This window comes from Puma concolor, chromosome A2 (assembly GCF_028749965.1).
Source record: "Puma concolor isolate L17-30 chromosome A2, mPumCon1.1.hap2, whole genome shotgun sequence".
Classification (NCBI taxonomy): domain Eukaryota; kingdom Metazoa; phylum Chordata; class Mammalia; order Carnivora; family Felidae; genus Puma; species Puma concolor.
Genome location: NC_141668.1, coordinates 87,433,040 through 87,451,299, shown reverse-complemented (window position 1 = coordinate 87,451,299; position 18,260 = coordinate 87,433,040). Strand labels below are relative to the sequence as shown.

Below are 18,260 nucleotides of genomic sequence, written 5' to 3'. Positions count from 1 at the left end.
AGACATACTGCAAACAAAAAGTCCTTAGAAGGTGGTGGAAAGTCAGGCCAGGAGTCAAAGAGAACCAAGAGAGATGACAGAGATGTGATATCCGGCACAGTCTCCTCAGAGAGAAAAAGGAAAACCACATGGCACTGTTGAAATGCCGCGTTAATTCTCTCTCCTATCTGAGCATTAAATATTACATCTTTAAAATCGGTTCAACTAGATTATTGCTTCTTTAGATGAGACCCTCCTTTAAGAAACACAAACATTCTCAAAGTGCAACGCCGAAACATCATAAAAACTTAATAACCTACCATTTTCTTTGCACTCTTCTGGAGGTTTAGCCTTTTTCGCAAGTCGTGGATCCAGCCATGATGTTGTCTTTGTGTTATGGCTGAAAAGAAAAGAGATCACTCTGAACAGACACATACTGAAAGGAATCAAGTTTATTCCTTAAAAAAAAGGTGGGGGTGTTAGTCCAACAAAATTGCAATCGATACACTTAATTTGCTTACTGGTTCTAAGTAGCCCTGAAGGAGGTGTAAGAGTAATTGTGCAAGGCAGCTGTAAATTTGGCAACCTCAGCTCCCTGTCCTCAAAGCAGCTATTTTTATTAAAATCAACTAGAATGTTGCCAAGTTAACCTCATTGAAAATGCAGAACTCATCCAGAGCAAAAGGAATTTATTACAAATACAGGATTCTCCAGTTGGAAGAGCACAGTTCGCAGGCTCTGATACTGTTTCCTCACTTTTGCAAAATAATTATTTTCATCCTAAACCTGCCCTTTTCATAAATAGTTGTTTTGTTACTCCTTAACTACCAAGCTGGCAGAGGCAGTATAAAAGTGATGAAAATTACAGCATGTTCTTGGGATGCCTACATTTTCTCAAAAAGTGATTAATAGCAATTGCATTAACCCATATTTAGCTGTCTTCCATCTAAATACTTCCAACCCAGCTAGGAAGGTAGAGGATAAAAATGTCTGTATTCTAACATTTCTGGAATCGAATTTCTGGTAATTAATGGTCATTTTAATGACATTTTTGTTTTGAAAAAAGAAAGTTTTCTGGGAAGTCTTCTGTCAGAAATTTTAAAAACAGAGACGTTTTTAGAGCAATGTTTCTTAAAGAGGTCCTACAATCACCTGCATTGGAATCACCTGGTGATTAACAATACCTATTCTGGGTCTTCATAGAACTACCAAATCAGAATGTTATTGGCAAGCGCTCCAGGTGATTTTTATCCATATTAAAATTTGAGAACCTTTGAAAAGCTCAAAACTGCTCTTTGGAGCTAAAATCTTGACTGGGTACAGCTGTCTCAAATGATCTCATCTACCAATGGATGGATTATCAAGGATGTGACATTTGCGAGGGCTTCAGAAAAAGAACTAACAAAGTCACAGGTGTGGAAAGTTTGAGGTTTATACAAGGAAGAGTCAAAGGGCCAATAAATGTAACGTGAAAGAGAAAAGTAAAAAATCCTTTAGAAATAGAAATTAAAGCTGGATAATAGGAATATTTGAACACAACTGTAAGAAAGTCAGGTGATAACGATGAAAATCAAATAATAGCTTCACATATATTTTCTCTCTCTTCAATGAAATTTAACCATGTTTCGCTTCGTGTCAGAGCCACAAGTGTTAGCTAGATAACCAGATGAACAAATCTCCACTTAAAGCAAAGGTCAGAAAATTCTCCCAGGCAGTTTACTTAATAGCAAACTTCTAGAGCCCAGGTGTCTATCTCATGAAGATAATTTCAAGGCAGGGAGGAAGAAAAGGAGGAGGCAAGCTGGGCAGTGGGGAAGCAAGTCCAAGGTGTTTCTGCATATAGTGTTTTTTTGGACAAACATCCTGTCTATGTACAGAGCCATCGTCTGATTTGAAAACTGAGACATTAAGATCCTTGGGTCATGAGGTCTCTGTTCTTGAAGAAGATTCCCTTTTATTTCTGACTTTCATGTGTAGTAAAGAGAAAATACTCTCCCTCACTTTCTTCACATTTAGGAACTCCACCATGATTGATGCCTCTAAGCAGGGTTCTAATAATTTGATCAGATAAAGGCTGTGAATTTGGTCAAATTATAAATCATCAGGAGAGTGTGCTAGCTTCTGTTTTCTCCCAATTTGACCTTTGTAAAGTCTGACGGTGCTTTATTATAGAGTGTCAGAAGCAACTAAAGTATTGTAGACACTTTTATCTCATTCTGGTCCTCATTTATAGTCATGGACTATCATCTAGTCTTTTCCTCTGAACTAAAGACACCCATGGAAGGAGATTGTGATTACCCCAAATATGATAACGGACTGAGTTCAGTGTTTGCTGCTCCTATTTTGAAAAAGACAAATTCACTTTAAAAAATATTCTTATAGAGATGCCTTCAATTCAGTGTGTGTGTGTGTGTGTGTGTGTGTGTGCGCGCATGCATAATGTGTAAGGTTTGCTCATGTTTATGTGTTTATGTGTTAGGGAGAAATATTGGGAAGTGGGCAAGGAAAATAAATTTCCCTTCTTTTTCCACACATTTGCTTCTTCGAAATCCTTCCTCCATTATGGATAAAAATCATTTATTTCTTTTTTTTTTTTTTAATTTTTTTTCAACATTTATTTATTTTTGAGACAGAGAGAGACAGAGCATGAATGGGGGAGGGTCAGAGAGAGGGAGACACAGAATCCGAAACAGGCTCCAGGCTCTAAGCTGTAAGCACAGAGCCCGACGCGGGGCTCGAACTCACGGACCGCAAGATCATGACCTGAGCCGAAGTCGGCCGCTCAACCGACTGAGCCACCCAGGCGCCCCAAAAATCATTTATTTCTAAGTGTGGAAGACAAATTCACAAAAGCAAACACGTCTATGGTGAAGTATTAAGGAGCCATTACAGGAAGTCAAATTACCATTTCTATATCACACCACCATCGGTCTCAAATACTGGCTAATTTTGTAGAAAACTGTGAGTTTCCTAGCTTTCCTGAGTTTCTACAAAGCATTTCATTACAGGATGATTTCTTTGAGGTTGAACTAGCATTAATGGTATATCACTTTAATCCATTTTGGCAGATGGAGTCTCTTATAGTTAACGGCATTTTTAGCTGATCGTCTGAAGTGATTCTGAAAGAAATGTGGGTAGCAGTCTTAAACATCACATGAAGATACAGTGCAGTGTTTTTCAATACTGACTCTCCCCAGCCTTGTAATTTGCGTGCTTCTTCAAGATGACTTACAAAGGGGATATTTTTAATGCATTTGGGAGACAACAGAACAAGTGGCTTTTCTACTTCCCTTAAATTATATATTTTTAACCTCAACAACTACCTTTGAAGATAGGATTAAACATTGGACAGGAAACAGTGTACTAAATGGGATCACTGAGGGACTTTTCACAATCTACATACCACGTTTCCTCAAGTTTGAGGATATGATTTCCTTTTACTTCCACTGCTAAAGTAGATTCAAACATGACATCAGTTTTCTGTGTCTATCAAATTGTGTGGAACACAAATGACAAGATGGTAAGAGGCTAATCTTATATAATCTTATATTCTGATACTAGTTTCTTTAACAGACACACATACACACATATATGCTGCATTTGCAAAGAACTTTTTTTTCCCCTAGCTGGGGAATGGAACAAATATTTTCTAGGAATGTTGAATCATAATATCCTACTACTGTATGTATTTTTATGGATATAGTTAATGTAATGATCATGAAAATTGAGAGATTAAGTGAATACAAGTCAGTAGCTATTCAAGTTCAATCAATGCCATATTAAAAAAAATCTGGATAAAAACCTTAATAAATGGTTTACCCAAACTTTTCCCTGATGTTAAACCATATAATAAATCTATCTGGAGGAGTGGAACAAGCCAGAAGTGGAATTTCTTTCAACTCCGTAATTCTAGTTTAAATTTGTAACAGAATGGTCTTGAAGATGTGATAGGCTGACTTATAATGAATTAGAGATTTCTGTATTTTTTTGTAAGTTTAACCTTTGACAAACTGACAAAAGCAGCAGGTTAAATAATAACATCTTATCTTCCTGGGGAAACATTCTTCTCACACAGAAAATGCTTTACCTCGACAGCAAAAGCCACTGACATTATGGTGCATACACCTTGAAAAGTTATTATCTTGTAACATTTCCTGATTGTCTACTTGGTCAGAGACTGCACTAGAACTTTCATACTCATTACCTCATTTAATGCTAATGAGCCTTTTTGGCTACAGATTTTTAACTCCATTTTTATAGACAGAGAAACAAAAGTTCAGAGAAGGTAAGCAACTTGCCCAAGGTTATGAAGCTAGTATGTGAAACCAAAAGAGGTAGCATTAAACCCAGATATATCTGATTCCCAAGTCCAAGTTCCTTTTTCTTTAAGTTTATTTATTTATTTATTAAAAAATTTTAAATGTTTATTTAATTTTGAGAGAGAGAGAGAGAGCAAGTGAAGGAGGGTCCGAGAGAGAGGGAGACACAGAATCTGAAGCAGGCTCCAGGCTCTGAGCTGTCAGCACAGAGCCCGATGCAGGGCTCGAACTCACAAGCCATGAGATCATAACCTGAGCCAAAGCTGGGCGCTTAACTGACTGAGCCACCCAGGTGCCCCTATTTATTTTTGAGAGAAAGAGTGAGTTTGAGCAGGGGAGGGGCAGAGAGACAGGGAGAGAGAGAATTCCAAGCAGGCTCTACACCATAAGCGCCGAGCCCCATGTGGAGCCCAATCTCACAAACTGTGAGATTGTGATCTGAGCTGAAATCAAGAGTCAGATGCTTAACTGACTGAGCAACGTAGATGTCCCCCCAAGTCCAAGTTTCTTATGCTCTGAAACCAGAGGCATACTAAACCTAACATTTTGCTTTTTACACTGAATTGCTTTATCTCACTCCCTTGGAGAATAGTCAAAGATCTTTTTTTCTCAGAGCCTTTGCCAATAGTTAGGAAGTGGAGACATTTATCTCCTGTTTGAGGATAGTAATCACGACCTCAGAACCTTTGTGTTGAATGCCTTGTACTTAGTAGGTATTATATTAAATTGCAGTTGACTAGAGATGAAAGAGAGAACTTGTGACTGAGGAGGCACAGATAATATCACTGAAAACATTTTTTTCCTTATAAACTTGAATTTTCCATTCAGATCACTTTCAAGTCAAATGTTCTCCATTCAAATATGAATTATTTCCAGGGGGAACTAAGCTGGTGCCATAGTAAGAGGACCCTAGGCTTGTCTATCCCTCAAACGCAACTAGACAACTATCAAATAATCCTAAATACCTCAGAAATCAACCTGAATATTTTCCCTAAAGTCTTAAAATTCCTGATTTATATAATCTACATATAAATATTAGGTATTGGAAGCTATACTAAAGAATTAGGTTAACAAAACTGCTATCAAATGGGTGGAGTGTTTTCATATACATCATGCCACACTCTGTTGTCCATTCCATTCTTTCATTATATTTTCCCAGACTACAAGCCCTTATCAGTTTCTTATTATACATTAGGTGGATCCTTAAGGGTGATCCAATCTAAACGTGTCTGTAAGACATATCTTCCTTCTATTCATCTTCTTTCTATTTCCTTTTCTGCTCCTCTGTCCTACTTTTATATTGCCACCTAGATCAAAATAATGTTTTCTTTCTTTCTTTCTTTCTTTCTTTCTTTCTTTCTTTCTTTCCTTTCTTTCTTTCCTTTCTTTCTCTCTCTCTCTTTCTTTCTTTCTTTCTTTCTTTCTTTCTTTCTTTCTTTCTTTCTTTCTCCTTTTTCTTTCTCTCTCTTTCTCTCCTTTCTTTTCTTTCTCTCTCTTCTTTCTTTCTCTTTCTTTCTTTCTTTCTTTCTTTCTTTCTTTCTTTCTTTCGTTTCTTTCTTCTTTTTTATAAAGAGCACAAGAGAGAGTATGCTCAAGACAGCACAAGTGCGGAAGGGGCAGAGGAAAAGAGAGAATCTCACACAGGCTCCACAATCAGCACAGAGCCTGACGCAGTGCTTGTTCTCACCATTGTCAGATCATGATCTCAGCCAAAATCAAGACCCAGAAGCTCAACTGGCTGACCCACCCAGGTGCCTCTAAAATAATGTTTTCAATACTGCACAGATGTTAGATGATGTTTCACTAACTGAAATTTTATTAGTGGAATAAAAAACTTCTATTATCAAACATACTCCTTTGTTGCATTTTCTCTAAAAATATTAACAGACTTAAAACAGTTATAAAACACTGAATTTAAAAAAGCCTCCTACAGGGGTGCCTCGGTGGCTCAGTCAATTAAGCATGTGACTCTTGGTTTTGGCTCTAGTCATGATCTCATGGTTTGTGGGACTGAGCCCCAAGTGGGGCTCTGCCCTGAGCTCAGAGCCTGCTTGGGATTCTCTCTCTCACTTTCTCTCTGCCCCTCCCCCACTCATTCCTTCTTCCTCTCTTTCACTCAAAATAAGTAAATAAACATCAATTTTTTTAAAAAATAAGTAAAAATTCCTCCTACAAAGCCGATTCTGAATCATAGCCTTTAACTGAATCATAACTTTAACTTTACATAGTCAAAATGTATTTTCACCTGGGGAATACTGTATTAGAAGAATAATCAGAGATTGAAGTGAATGATATTTGACTGCATGAAGCATAATCTTTTGAACAAGGTTTAAACAAGGTCCAGGTAAATATTTTATTGTCTATTGGACAGTTCAAAATGTGTTTGGATGTTGAAGTTTCAATAGCAGGTGTCATACAGGTTCAGAGACAATAATCACAGAGATTACGGACTACATTTTACATAATTTTAAAAATAAATGTTAGTCCTTTTTTTTTTTAAGTAATCTTTAACCCAATGTGGGGCTCAAACTCATGACCCTGAGCCAATATCAAGAGTCACATGCTCCACCAGCTGAGCCAGCCATGGGCCTCTAAGTGTGAGTTCTTAAAAGTATATAAATTGATTACATTTTATATCATAGTCAATGAAATCCTCAGGATGGTGACATCATTTTCCAGAAGACTGTCTTTCTCCTTTATATCATATTTCCAAAAAGAAGATTACAGGGACTGACTGGATACATCTAATTGATACTGAACAGTAGGAGCTTTTTCATTCAAGGATCCATTTTTTCATAGTACTACTATTTTTCCTCTTTATACTTGGTAATTTACATAAAAAGTTATTGTCAATGACCTCTATAATGGTTGTTTCTTAAATAATATTTTAAAATATTTATTGATCATGTGAATGTGTGAGTTTGCCATCATATTTTCTTTCATATGTTTAGAAAACATTTTTAAAAATTTTTTTTAACGTTTATTCATTTTTGAGACAGAGAGAGACAGAGCATGAATAGGGGAGGGTCAGAGCGAGAGGGAGACACAGAATCCAAAGCAGGCTCCAGGCTCTGAGCTATCAGCACAGAGCCTGACGCGGGGCTCGAACCCACAAACCATGAGATCATGACCTGAGCCGAAGTCAGACACTTAACTGACTGAGCCACCCAGGCGCCCCTAGAAAACATTTTTGAGAGGTTTTATTATAAATATAGTTTTGGATATTGTGACTGTGAGCTGCATACAGTTTTGTTTAAAACATATTATTTTCTGTCTGGGGATTGCACTGGAATCTTGTGTGGCACAAGAAAAAAGAATATGAAACAAAATCAATATCTCTACTGTTTTGTAATACAAATTACAGAGAGTAAGCACAGACCACATTTTGTGACTGGTGGGAATGTGCCGAGTTGAAGATGTGAAAGCTGGAGTTGCTGCACCCTCAAAAATTGGTTTTGCTTTTCTTTCCAATAAGTTTCCCAAGTATTCTCTCCACTGTTTCATAAAAAAAAGTTTTTAATTTGTTTGAAATGGCAATCAGTGATTTACTGAACACTTAAGGAGATACAGAAACATGAACACAGGAGGAAACAGATTATATGTGTGTCTTCCTGAGAATTGAAAAGCAAATTCATCCTGGACAGTGATTTAGGAAACCATGCGCAGCTATGACATTTTTCACAGATGTGATTTTCAGTTTCAAAAGCCTGCTTTTAAAAATCTATTATTTAAGATGACACAGCGTTCAGTGCCATTCAGGGAGATGGTAGTAAACAAATAGGTTCTTGTTGTCATTTTTTTTTTTGCCAAAGGAATAGCAGTCTCTTTTATGTCACTAACTAAACTGACTCCCAAACAAAGAAGGAATTTAATGGGATTCCCAAAGCATGTCAATACAGATTAACCCTATGGCGTCTCTGCTTTATGGAACATTTAGCCTCTGGAATGGCGAACTTCTGGCCGAGAAACCTATAAACAAATACTATTTGTAATATGAAAGTTTACTTTTATTTCAGCCAATGTTTGTTTATACGGTAGAGGTAGTATGGGATAATGGCAACAGCTGTGCAAGGTGACAGGACTACGCGACCATAAGCATGTTAATTTGTCCAGGGTGCCTCAGAATCTCTATGAAGTGGGGTGTATCAAATGCTCACAAGGTGGCTATGATATAATATATACAGGCACCATGGCGAAATGATTAAGAGCAAGGACGCTGGAGAAAGACTTGTGTCCACAAAAGTATGAATCTTGTGAGTTTTGCTGATGACTTGCATTCCTAGGGTTTATTATTATTATTTTTAAGTTATTTATTTATTTATTTTGAGGGGGGGAGAGAGAGAGAGAGAGAGAGAGAGAGAGAGAGAGAGAGAGGTGGGGAGGGGCAAAGAGAGAGGGAGACAGAGAATCCCAAGCAGATTCTGCACTGTCAGTGCAGAGCCCAATGCGGGGCTTGAATTCACAAACTGTGAGATCATGACCTGAGCCGAAACGGAGAGTCGGACGCTTTAACCGACTGGACCACCCAGGGGCCTCTCTATTCCCATGCCAAGCATATGGTATGTGCCCTACAAAGATGTGTTGAGTAAATGGAGTCAAAGCATCTTGGCTTTGTGAATTCTGGAATATGTGACCACAAACAAATTACTTACTTTTGCAAGCCTCAGTTGCCTAAAGTGAGAATTAAATGAGCATGGCATAAATGCTTCATATATTAGCTATTACTGTTCGGGTAACCTGAACACAGCCTGAACAAAGCTGGCACTCAGTATGTGGTAACTATTGTTACTAATTTGAATTTACAATCAATATGCCGTCTATTTTAAAAGACATTATTAATGAGGGTGATATTATGAATTAAGGAAACTACTCGTTTTAAACAATATTATTCATTGCAGAGTCTTTTGAAAATTGCTCAACATAAGACATTATGAATACTTTTAAGCATGTTTAGAGGAGAGCATTCACTCACAGTTTAAAATTCCATTGCTTAAAAATGCTTTCTCACATTGAGGAGGGCACCTGTTGGGGTGAGCACTGGGTGTTGTATGGAAAGCAATTTGACAATAAATTTCATATTAAAAATAAAAATAAATAAATAAATCAAAATGCTTTCTCAGATGTTAACTTTTTCTCATTAAATATCACTGTAAATAATAAAAGGAATCAGTGTTGATACATTCATCAAAGGAAGCAGTTCTGAAAAGTGTGGGAAATATAGTTGACCCATGTGTTCAGTACCAAAAACAACAAAATAACTTCTCACCTTCTAAATGTAAAACTTGTTATGTATTGAGACATATAAAGTATTTTGTAATACTGCATAAATCAATAACTATTTTAAAATATTACTGTACAGAAGACCAAAAAAATTACTCGCTATCTTAATTAAAAACCCACAGTACATATATATATATATATATATATATATATATATATATATATATGTTTTTATTTATTTTTGAGACCGAGAGAGACAGAGCATGAGCAGGGGAAGGGCAGAGAGAGAGGGAGACACAGAATCCGAAGCAGGCTCCAGGCTCTGAGCTTTCAGCACAGAGCCCGACATGGGGCTCGAACTCACAGACTGTGAGATCATGACCTGAGCTGAAGCTGGATGCTTAACTGGCTGAGCCACCCAGGCACCCCTGTATATTTTAAATATATGTTTAAATTAACATTTCAGCAAGGTAGAGTTCCCCTCTCGTATTCAGAAATATATACATATGTGTTAGGTATTTATATTTATATATTTAAATTTTATACACAGAACCACAGGGTCCTTCTGCTTTGTTTTCCTTATTTTCTGTTTTATCACAATCTTCATCTCACAAGAGACAGAATTCAGTCAAGTGTAACGAGGGGTGTTGCCTACCAAGGGAGGCCTCCCTGTAAATGACTCTCACAATGTTACCAGAGGGAAATTCTCACTGATGCCAGCTCTTCTTATTTCCCAAATCTATCTATCTTCCCTTCTGTCTGTTTTATCTTTCTCTTAACTTACTCTACTTGCCTTTCTGTCTTCTTTCTTTACCTCAACTTTGCTCCAGGACTGCAAACTTTTATATTACAAATACTATTTGTTTTCTAAGTTTCTTGGCTAAAAAATCCTGGGGCCTACCATGGGTTAGTCTCTAGATTATTGTCCCACCATGCTCCTTCTCCTGTCACTGTCTCCTGCTCTATCAAACTGTTTCCAAGGGTCTTTTATATGTACAAAAGAATCCACTGTGGTATCACTTAAAAGGCACACACAGGTCAATGACAGCGGGCTGAAATGCTGATTTTGTCAAATGTAGTTAGGAAGGAGAGGGGCATTCCAGAGCAAAGAGTGAAAGCAGTCTGGAGGGAATCCGGGAAAACTGAGGGAAAAGTAAAGCAGAGTGGGAGTGACACGCAGGCAGAGAGAAAGGAAACCAAAGTGCAAGTGGTAACGGTGTGGAAATGAGGCACTAGATGAAGAAGACACCGATCCCTCCCTAGTCTGATTTTTGAGCTCATTGCACTGAGTCTTGAGATTCAAATGTAAGCGTTTCAAGAAATGAACAGATAGGACTTGGAGTGGTCCATGGGGAGGCTGGAGTGGGGGGTGTCTTCATTCTGTGGAGGAACCTTTAAGAAGGGTATTTGCACCTGTCTTCTATAGGAATCTGCTTCCCGTCACACTCCCATTTCAGTCTTAACTCAAGGCATCTTCATTTCCCTAAACTCTGGGTGGGTCTCCCCATGATCAGCTTTCTTGCCAAAATGAAATTGTCTCCTCTTATATATCTTAATTGTCCACTTCAACCTATCTCTACTCCTCTTGCTCATTCATTCTTCCCTGAAGTAACAGGAAGAAGATAAACAAAGAAAACCCCCTGCCTGTCTTTCAAAAGCACTAATGATCTAGGAAATGGAAACAGAGCAATAATGTCACAGGATTCTCTAACGAATGCTTACTTCTCTAGTAGGGTCTTCTCACTAGCCCTGATAAACTCAGGGACTGGGTCTTTGTAACAAAAGTTCCTATACCTGGAATGCTGTGTCTACACATTGCCAACTCTATGTGACCTCACCTTCCCTATGATGACTCTTTTTATTACTTACGTCTTTGTTCAGTAAGTCCTTCTCTGCATAGTATCACAAAACTCAGAAATTAGTTGTCTGCTAATTGTTTATGCCTCTCTTCCCCAAATTGAACAACAGATCTCAACACTAAATTTGAGAACACGAACAACATCTCATGAATCTTTGAATTCTGACACTGGGTGACTCACTAGAGTATTAAAAGAATCATTTTGGTAGATTTTCCCAAGTCCTGACAAAGGCTCATCATTTACTACATACCATGAGCACAATTTCTGTCTTCCAAAGCCCATTTTCTTCACAATCCCAAAAATCTTACATTATTTAAAAGAGAAAAGATCATTTTGTAATCACAAAGATTTTTATAATTGAATTATTGGAAGCCTTGTAAGGAAACAGTTCTTTAATCTACTTGTCATGCTGGCATTCCTTTACTAATGCCACATACCCTTATTCCCCCTGTATTATATAATAAAAAGTGTATATTATCAGTCTCCTTCTTCTGAATATTAATTTTCCTGAACATCAATGCATGAACTCACATCTAGGGTTTATCCTTTGAATGATTCCATGCTGTACTTATCAATAACAAAATTATGTTTTAGGTTTAAATACTTTTGAGCATTTAAAAAAATCTATATGACTTTCTCTTTCCCAATTAACTGATAAAAGATATCTTTGGGTCATTGATTATAGCAATAAAAATAATGCAAGAGTTTTTTTTTTTAATTTACAAGATCTGTCAAAAGGTGAATAGTAGGGATTCATTCTCTGCAAATCACTGTATTTCTCATCCCATGTTGGAGTCAAGCAGAGCACCAAGTAATTACCTCATTATACATTCCCTTGGACACATGTATCAAAGTTCCCACCTTCACATGAGAATTAAATATTGGTATGTGGTAACATTTCAATTTCACAAATGAGTTCTGCCTACAGAGATCTAAGTCACAAATCACTCCAGGTTGGGTAAGGAATCCAGTTTTAATATTTTTTCTTGAATAATCAGAGTTTACACATTTTTATCTACTGTCAGCCCTGAAAACTTCAGATTCTATTAATTTTTCTGTTTGAGTCTTGTTTGAGGGAATGTGTTGAAGGAATACCTGTTGCTCATTTACAATATTTTTAGTTTTTATTTTTCCTAATTAACCTTTTGATTGTCTTATGCACATCAACAATTTAATTTTGTGCTGAGATCTTCACCTTAGGAGTTTTTTTTTTAATGGTTCTACTCCTAGAAGATAAAGAAAGGAAAACTTTACTAACCGTATTGGTGATAAAATATTTTAAAAATCAGTTTGGAAAAAAAGTCCAAAAAGAAAGAAAAGATTAGGTTGAGTCCGTATCACCAGGGAGTTCAAGATTAGCATTTCGGTTCCTTTGGCCAGTCATAAAGATGGTCAGCAAAAATAGGATAAAATTAATAAAAAATGAGTGTGATGAACTATACAATACAAAACCAAACAATTTTATTGACATCTGACCTCTGCGTGAAGACCTTGCAATGTTGCCTTTTGTGACAAGTAAGAATTTTGCACTAAATAGCTCCATAATTAAATGTGATGGAGGATGTTTCCAGCAATCTGACTTAAAAATGGGATTACCTCATTTGAACTACACAGAAATCTTGACAGGGTAGAGTAAGCATTTCCCATGACAGGTAGATTATGTCTAACTCAATAGTAATGCCACATAGAGATTTACCTTTTTAGTCATGATTATAACAAATTTTACAGTGTAATTGTCTCATTTGATTTATAGCTATAATCTAGGACCCTTAATTGTATGAAGGCACTGTCCATTATTCTCTCACAAAGAAGAAAGCTAATAGCAGAAACAGTAAAATTCAGTATTTTATTTTGACCAACGTCTCTATGTGCTACATCATTCCTATGCAGCTATGATCTTCATGGCAACACCCAAAGAAATGTGTGACACTCACTCTATGAAGTAGACTTCACCCTTCTCTGTATAGGCCATTTCCCAGTTATCAGGCAATGGGTCTGACTCCTCATTCTCTTCAGGTTTAGTTGGTTTTGCATCATCCATCTGCTCCTTCAGCTCTTCGGGCTGACTGTATACTGGTGCAGGATAAGGCTGGGAGGGTGTCTCCCCTGAGGCACCTGCACTCTTGTCTTCATGTTCACTGGATTCTACAAGAGAACAAGAGCATGTGGTCAGTCACTCTAGCCACAGTAACTTCTCAGTGATGTGGAGTATGATGCACCAGGGTAAATAAGCTCTAGGAAGGCTAATAGGAAAAGCATCATTGCAAACATCTCTGACAATGATCTCTAGGCCTATCTGAGTTCCCCTTTCACTTCTCATTCTTCTCTATCCTTCATCTAATTATTGCTGATTACTGAACTGGAGGACCATTTCACAACACAGGTGTGGAAAGCAGAATAATGACTCCTTAAAGATGCTCACATCCTACTTCCTGGAACCTGCGAATGAATGTTACCTTACATGGCAAAGGAGAATTCTCAGATCTGATTAAACTAAGGGCCTTGAGATTGGGAGATTATCTTCAATTATTTAGGTGAGCTCATTGAAATGACGAGCGTCCTTAAAAGTGTAATAGGAAGACAGAAGAGGAGGGTGAAGGGGAGATGTGACACTAAAGAATGGCCAAAGAGATACAATGCTGCTGGCTTTGAAGATAGAAGGGGACCAACCAACCACAAGCCAAGAAATGTGAATGGCCTCTAGAAGCCAGCAAATCAAGGGTATAGATTCTCATCTAGAGCTTCTAGAAAGTAACAGTCCCATTGACACTTTGATTTTAGCCCAGCAAGACCCATGTCAGAGTTCTAACCCACAGAGCTGTAAGACAGTAAATTTGCATTGTTTTAAGCCATTAAGTTTGTGGTAATTTGGTATAGCAACAAGAGAAAATTAATACAACAGAGTAAAACTTAAAAGAGATACATATATTAAAAGTAATTGGTAACAGGCTTGGAGGACAGACCCAAGAGTCTGAACATGTAGGTAGCACAAGCTCCAGAATGAGGAAAAGGAACACATAGAGAAGAAATAATAACTCAACAACAAAAAAAAAAAAAATAGAAGAAAATTTACCTAAAATGAAGAAACACTTGAGTTTGCAGACTGAAATGGTTCACTGAATCTGACGCCAGATTAATGAAGCACATAGACTCCTAAACACATCTAGGTGAAATTTCCAAACTCCGATGTTAAAAAGCAACTTTAGTAGCTCCTGCACTGAAGAAACATGATTACTTACAAAGAAAAGAGGAACAGAAGAACATGAGATCTTTCATCTGTGATACTCTAAGCTCAAAGAAAATAAGGTAACATCTATAGTAACTTGAGAAAAAAAAGTACAGCAACTAAAGTAACTTAACTCTACCAAAATATTATTCCTCTATCCAGGCAAAAGAAAGTCATTTTAAACACACAGAAGTTCTGAATAGGTCCTATCCATGCATCCTACTTAAGGACAACATTTGAGAAATTACTCTAACAGGATCATGGGGATTCAATCAAGGCAGATACCTCAAAATAGGGAGAGAAAAGGAGAAAATAAAAAGTAAGAAGTAAATCCTGTATAATATACCTAAATATAAATGGACGATGATCACATTTTTGGAAATTTGTAATAGGTATTAAAAACAAATTCGTGTAAGACAAGAAAACATTATATGGAAAATCTAATACCGGCATGAACTTTAAACTATATGTTGGTTAAGTTCAGGTTCTAGAGGGTGGAGAAAAGGTAGGGAAATAAAGACATTTTAAAGGTCTGAAAGGGGCACACCAGAAAATGGGTAAACAGGATCATTTTAAAGTCTACCTTTCCACGGGATTAGATTATTGGGCAAGTGTTGTGGTCAAGGTGTAGACGTAATAGTATAATGAGGATATTTTTAAAATATCACCTAATGTATAGTCTCTCTGAGCTATTCAGAATTTCTTTTTCTTCCCATTTAGCTTTTCTGCCACTAACGAGAGACTATGAGTCTTATCTGTCAAAGAAGAGTAGATTTGGTGTTGTCTAGAAAAAGAAATATTTTGGGGTAAATAAAAAGAAAGATATAATGCAGAGTAAATTCCTGCAAGATAAGATGGTGTGATTGGGAGAGAAATTCAAAGGGGGAAATATTCAGGTTTAAGACACTGCGTGGTTCATTCAGGGATTCAGCACCACTATCTTCAGGTTTGGTCTGGGTGTGATGTGGTAGTGATGAGCAAAGGGAAACCACAGAAAAGTTCAAGGGAGCCCAAAGGAGAAGAGGCCTCTGAACTGCTTTAGTTTAGCACTTTGGGAGAGATGTTTCCTGCCGAGTGGCTCCACGTCTCCACTGGTGGGTCAGAACAGAGATAGTGAATAAAAAAAAAATGGCAAATACCACTCCAAGACTCCCCTGTGGTATGGATGTCACCAAAAGTCCAAGTATTCCCCAGTGGGAGATTTGGAAAACAACTCAAGAGTAGAGAACCAGGAGGCCTGCAGAGTCACTATGGCTTACTCATCTGTAAGCTGTGGTAGAGACAGCTTAACCCAAACACTGGAAGGAGAGTCCTATTGACAGATGCCAGTGTAAGGATAGGACAGTCAACTTAAAAATATGAAAGTCTACAACCATTTGGGAACATAACCAATAACTATTAACATTAAAAATATACATATACAAATGCACATGTTCTTTGGCAAAGTAATCCCGCTTAATATATATCTCTATATATGGGAATATATCCTCTATAGATAGATAGATAGATAGATAGATAGATAGATAGATAGATAGAAATATATCCTCTAGAAAAAAGGTGTTATGGTATAAGAATACATATATAACAATATATATTGCAGTATATGTAATAATAAAGCCCTGAAAATGGTTTTAATGCCTAACAATGAAAATATGATTAAGTAAATTGTGGTTATCATTACCATGGAAAACTGCAGTTTAAAAACAATGAATTAGATGTGTATCTATTGAACTGAAAAAGATGCTCATAATTACTACTCAAAGAGTAATCCAAGTTGCAAAGTAATATATATTATTAATCCTATCTTTAAAAAATAAGCAAACACCAAGTTCTCTTAGATATATGCATATAGCTTTGCATATAATTATATGAACATGAAAACAGGATGGAAGATGTACAATGTATTACCAAATTTGATTACTTAAGGATAGTAAATTTAGATGGGGTGGAAGAAGTCGTGTTTATGTATCTCTGCATTCATTGGCTGTCTATTATATTTACAACTTTAAAAATTAATAAAGGTAATTTACAAGGAGTTAATTAAAGTTGAATGCTACCTTTGTCTCAATCAGTTGCTTAGATCAATGTTTTCCCTACATGCATCAATCTCAGAGGGCCATATTAAGGTATCTATAAGAATTAGGAAGCACAAGAACATGTTACCAGCTTTCATGGTTTTGCCCTTAAAAAGAAGACTTTATTAAAAGAATATGGATGCAGTCTTCCAGCTGATTCCTCATAAAGAATTGACCTTTGTAAATATGTGGGAAAGAAGCAGCAAGAAAAGATACCATTGCTCTCTTGAGATGCTCATTGCTGTACCTTATTACATTTAATTACCAATACACGAAATACACTGCTCTCAGGTGTTTCCAAATGTCATGTTGTATTTGAAAAGTTAAAATGCAAGGTCATGTTCTGAAATATTCACTCATTCAATATTCACTTAATCAATATTTATTAAGCACACAATTGTCAGGAACTCAGGACAGAAGAATGAACAAGAGAGGCATGATCCCTGCTCTTGTGGACCTCAAAATATGTCAAGATGTGTAATCTTTAAACAATTTTAAGTGTGATGAATGCTTTCCCAGGCAAATCTGGGATATTATGCATATGCATTCACCTAATTTTATATAAAGAGTCAAGGAAAGCCTTTTTTCCCCAACGTGCTACTGACCTGAAACTTGAAAAAGAAATCAAGAGACTTTTTTCAGAGGAAGGTAATGGAGAAAAAAAAATCAATAAACAAGGGCTTAATTAGGCAAAGCCTTAGAAACCACGCTCAGATTTTGGGGCTATATCCTAAAAGCAATGAGAATACGTTGATGTGTCTTAATCAAGGAGACAACACAACCAGATTTTCATTCCCCACAAAGATTCCCCTTAACTATTCTGGGGATTTACGAATGGCAAGAGTAGATATTTACAGATCAGTGGGGAGTTATTTTTGTGCTCCAGATGAGAGATGATAGTGGCATGGGCATGGAATGAGTGGACTGAAAAATATTTACAGGGTAGATTTGGTATGATTAAAAAAAACTGGACAGATAAGAAAAAAAATGAGATGTCACGGTAAACCTGGTGGCAAAGCCATTCACTGAGATAGAAAATATGACAGAAGGAGAAGGACTGTGTGGGGAGATAGGGAAATATGTGTATTGTTTTGGGCACACGGAGACAGAGGTCTATGGCAAACTCACAACGGACATGTCATGTCAAAGAGTGTTTGGCTGGAGAGAATCAATTCAAGAAACAACAGAATATGGCTAGACTGTATTATAATTTATGCCAGGGGAGTGAATGAAATTGCCTGGAGAGGCAGTGTAGCAAGTGGAAATTGGAATCCCTAGAGCAGCTGTCTGAGGAATTCCCACATTTAAGAGTCAATGAAAGAATGATTAGGAAAGAACAGTCAGGAAAGTAATAGAAAAACCAGTTGATCTTCATGCCATAGAAGCCAAACAAAGGGCAATGAGGAGGAAACACTTACTACCTTTGGCCAAAGCTTCTAAATAGTCCACAATATAAGGGCATCAAATCTATTGAAATTAATGACACGGAGGAGGTCACTGGGGTTATTAGCTACCAGTTATGGTAGTATTTATAGTGGAATGGTGGGTGCAGAAACCAGGTTGGAATGGACTAAAGAGTGAA

The 18,260-nt window shown here is 37.0% G+C and overlaps 1 protein-coding gene across 11 annotated transcripts in view; it reads right to left on the bottom strand.

Moving 5' to 3' along the window:
* The window catches only part of MAGI2 (membrane associated guanylate kinase, WW and PDZ domain containing 2), a 1,355,992-nt gene that overhangs the window by 470,487 nt on the left and 867,245 nt on the right, over nt 1-18,260 (bottom strand). For all 11 annotated transcript variants that reach the window (XM_086696830.1, XM_086696832.1, XM_086696831.1 and 8 more), the window contains 2 exons: nt 13,312-13,522; nt 300-379 (listed from right to left, as the gene is read on the bottom strand). In XM_086696830.1, coding sequence (XP_086552956.1) covers nt 300-379; nt 13,312-13,522 — 291 coding nt within the window. The remainder of the gene's footprint in view (nt 1-299; nt 380-13,311; nt 13,523-18,260) is intronic.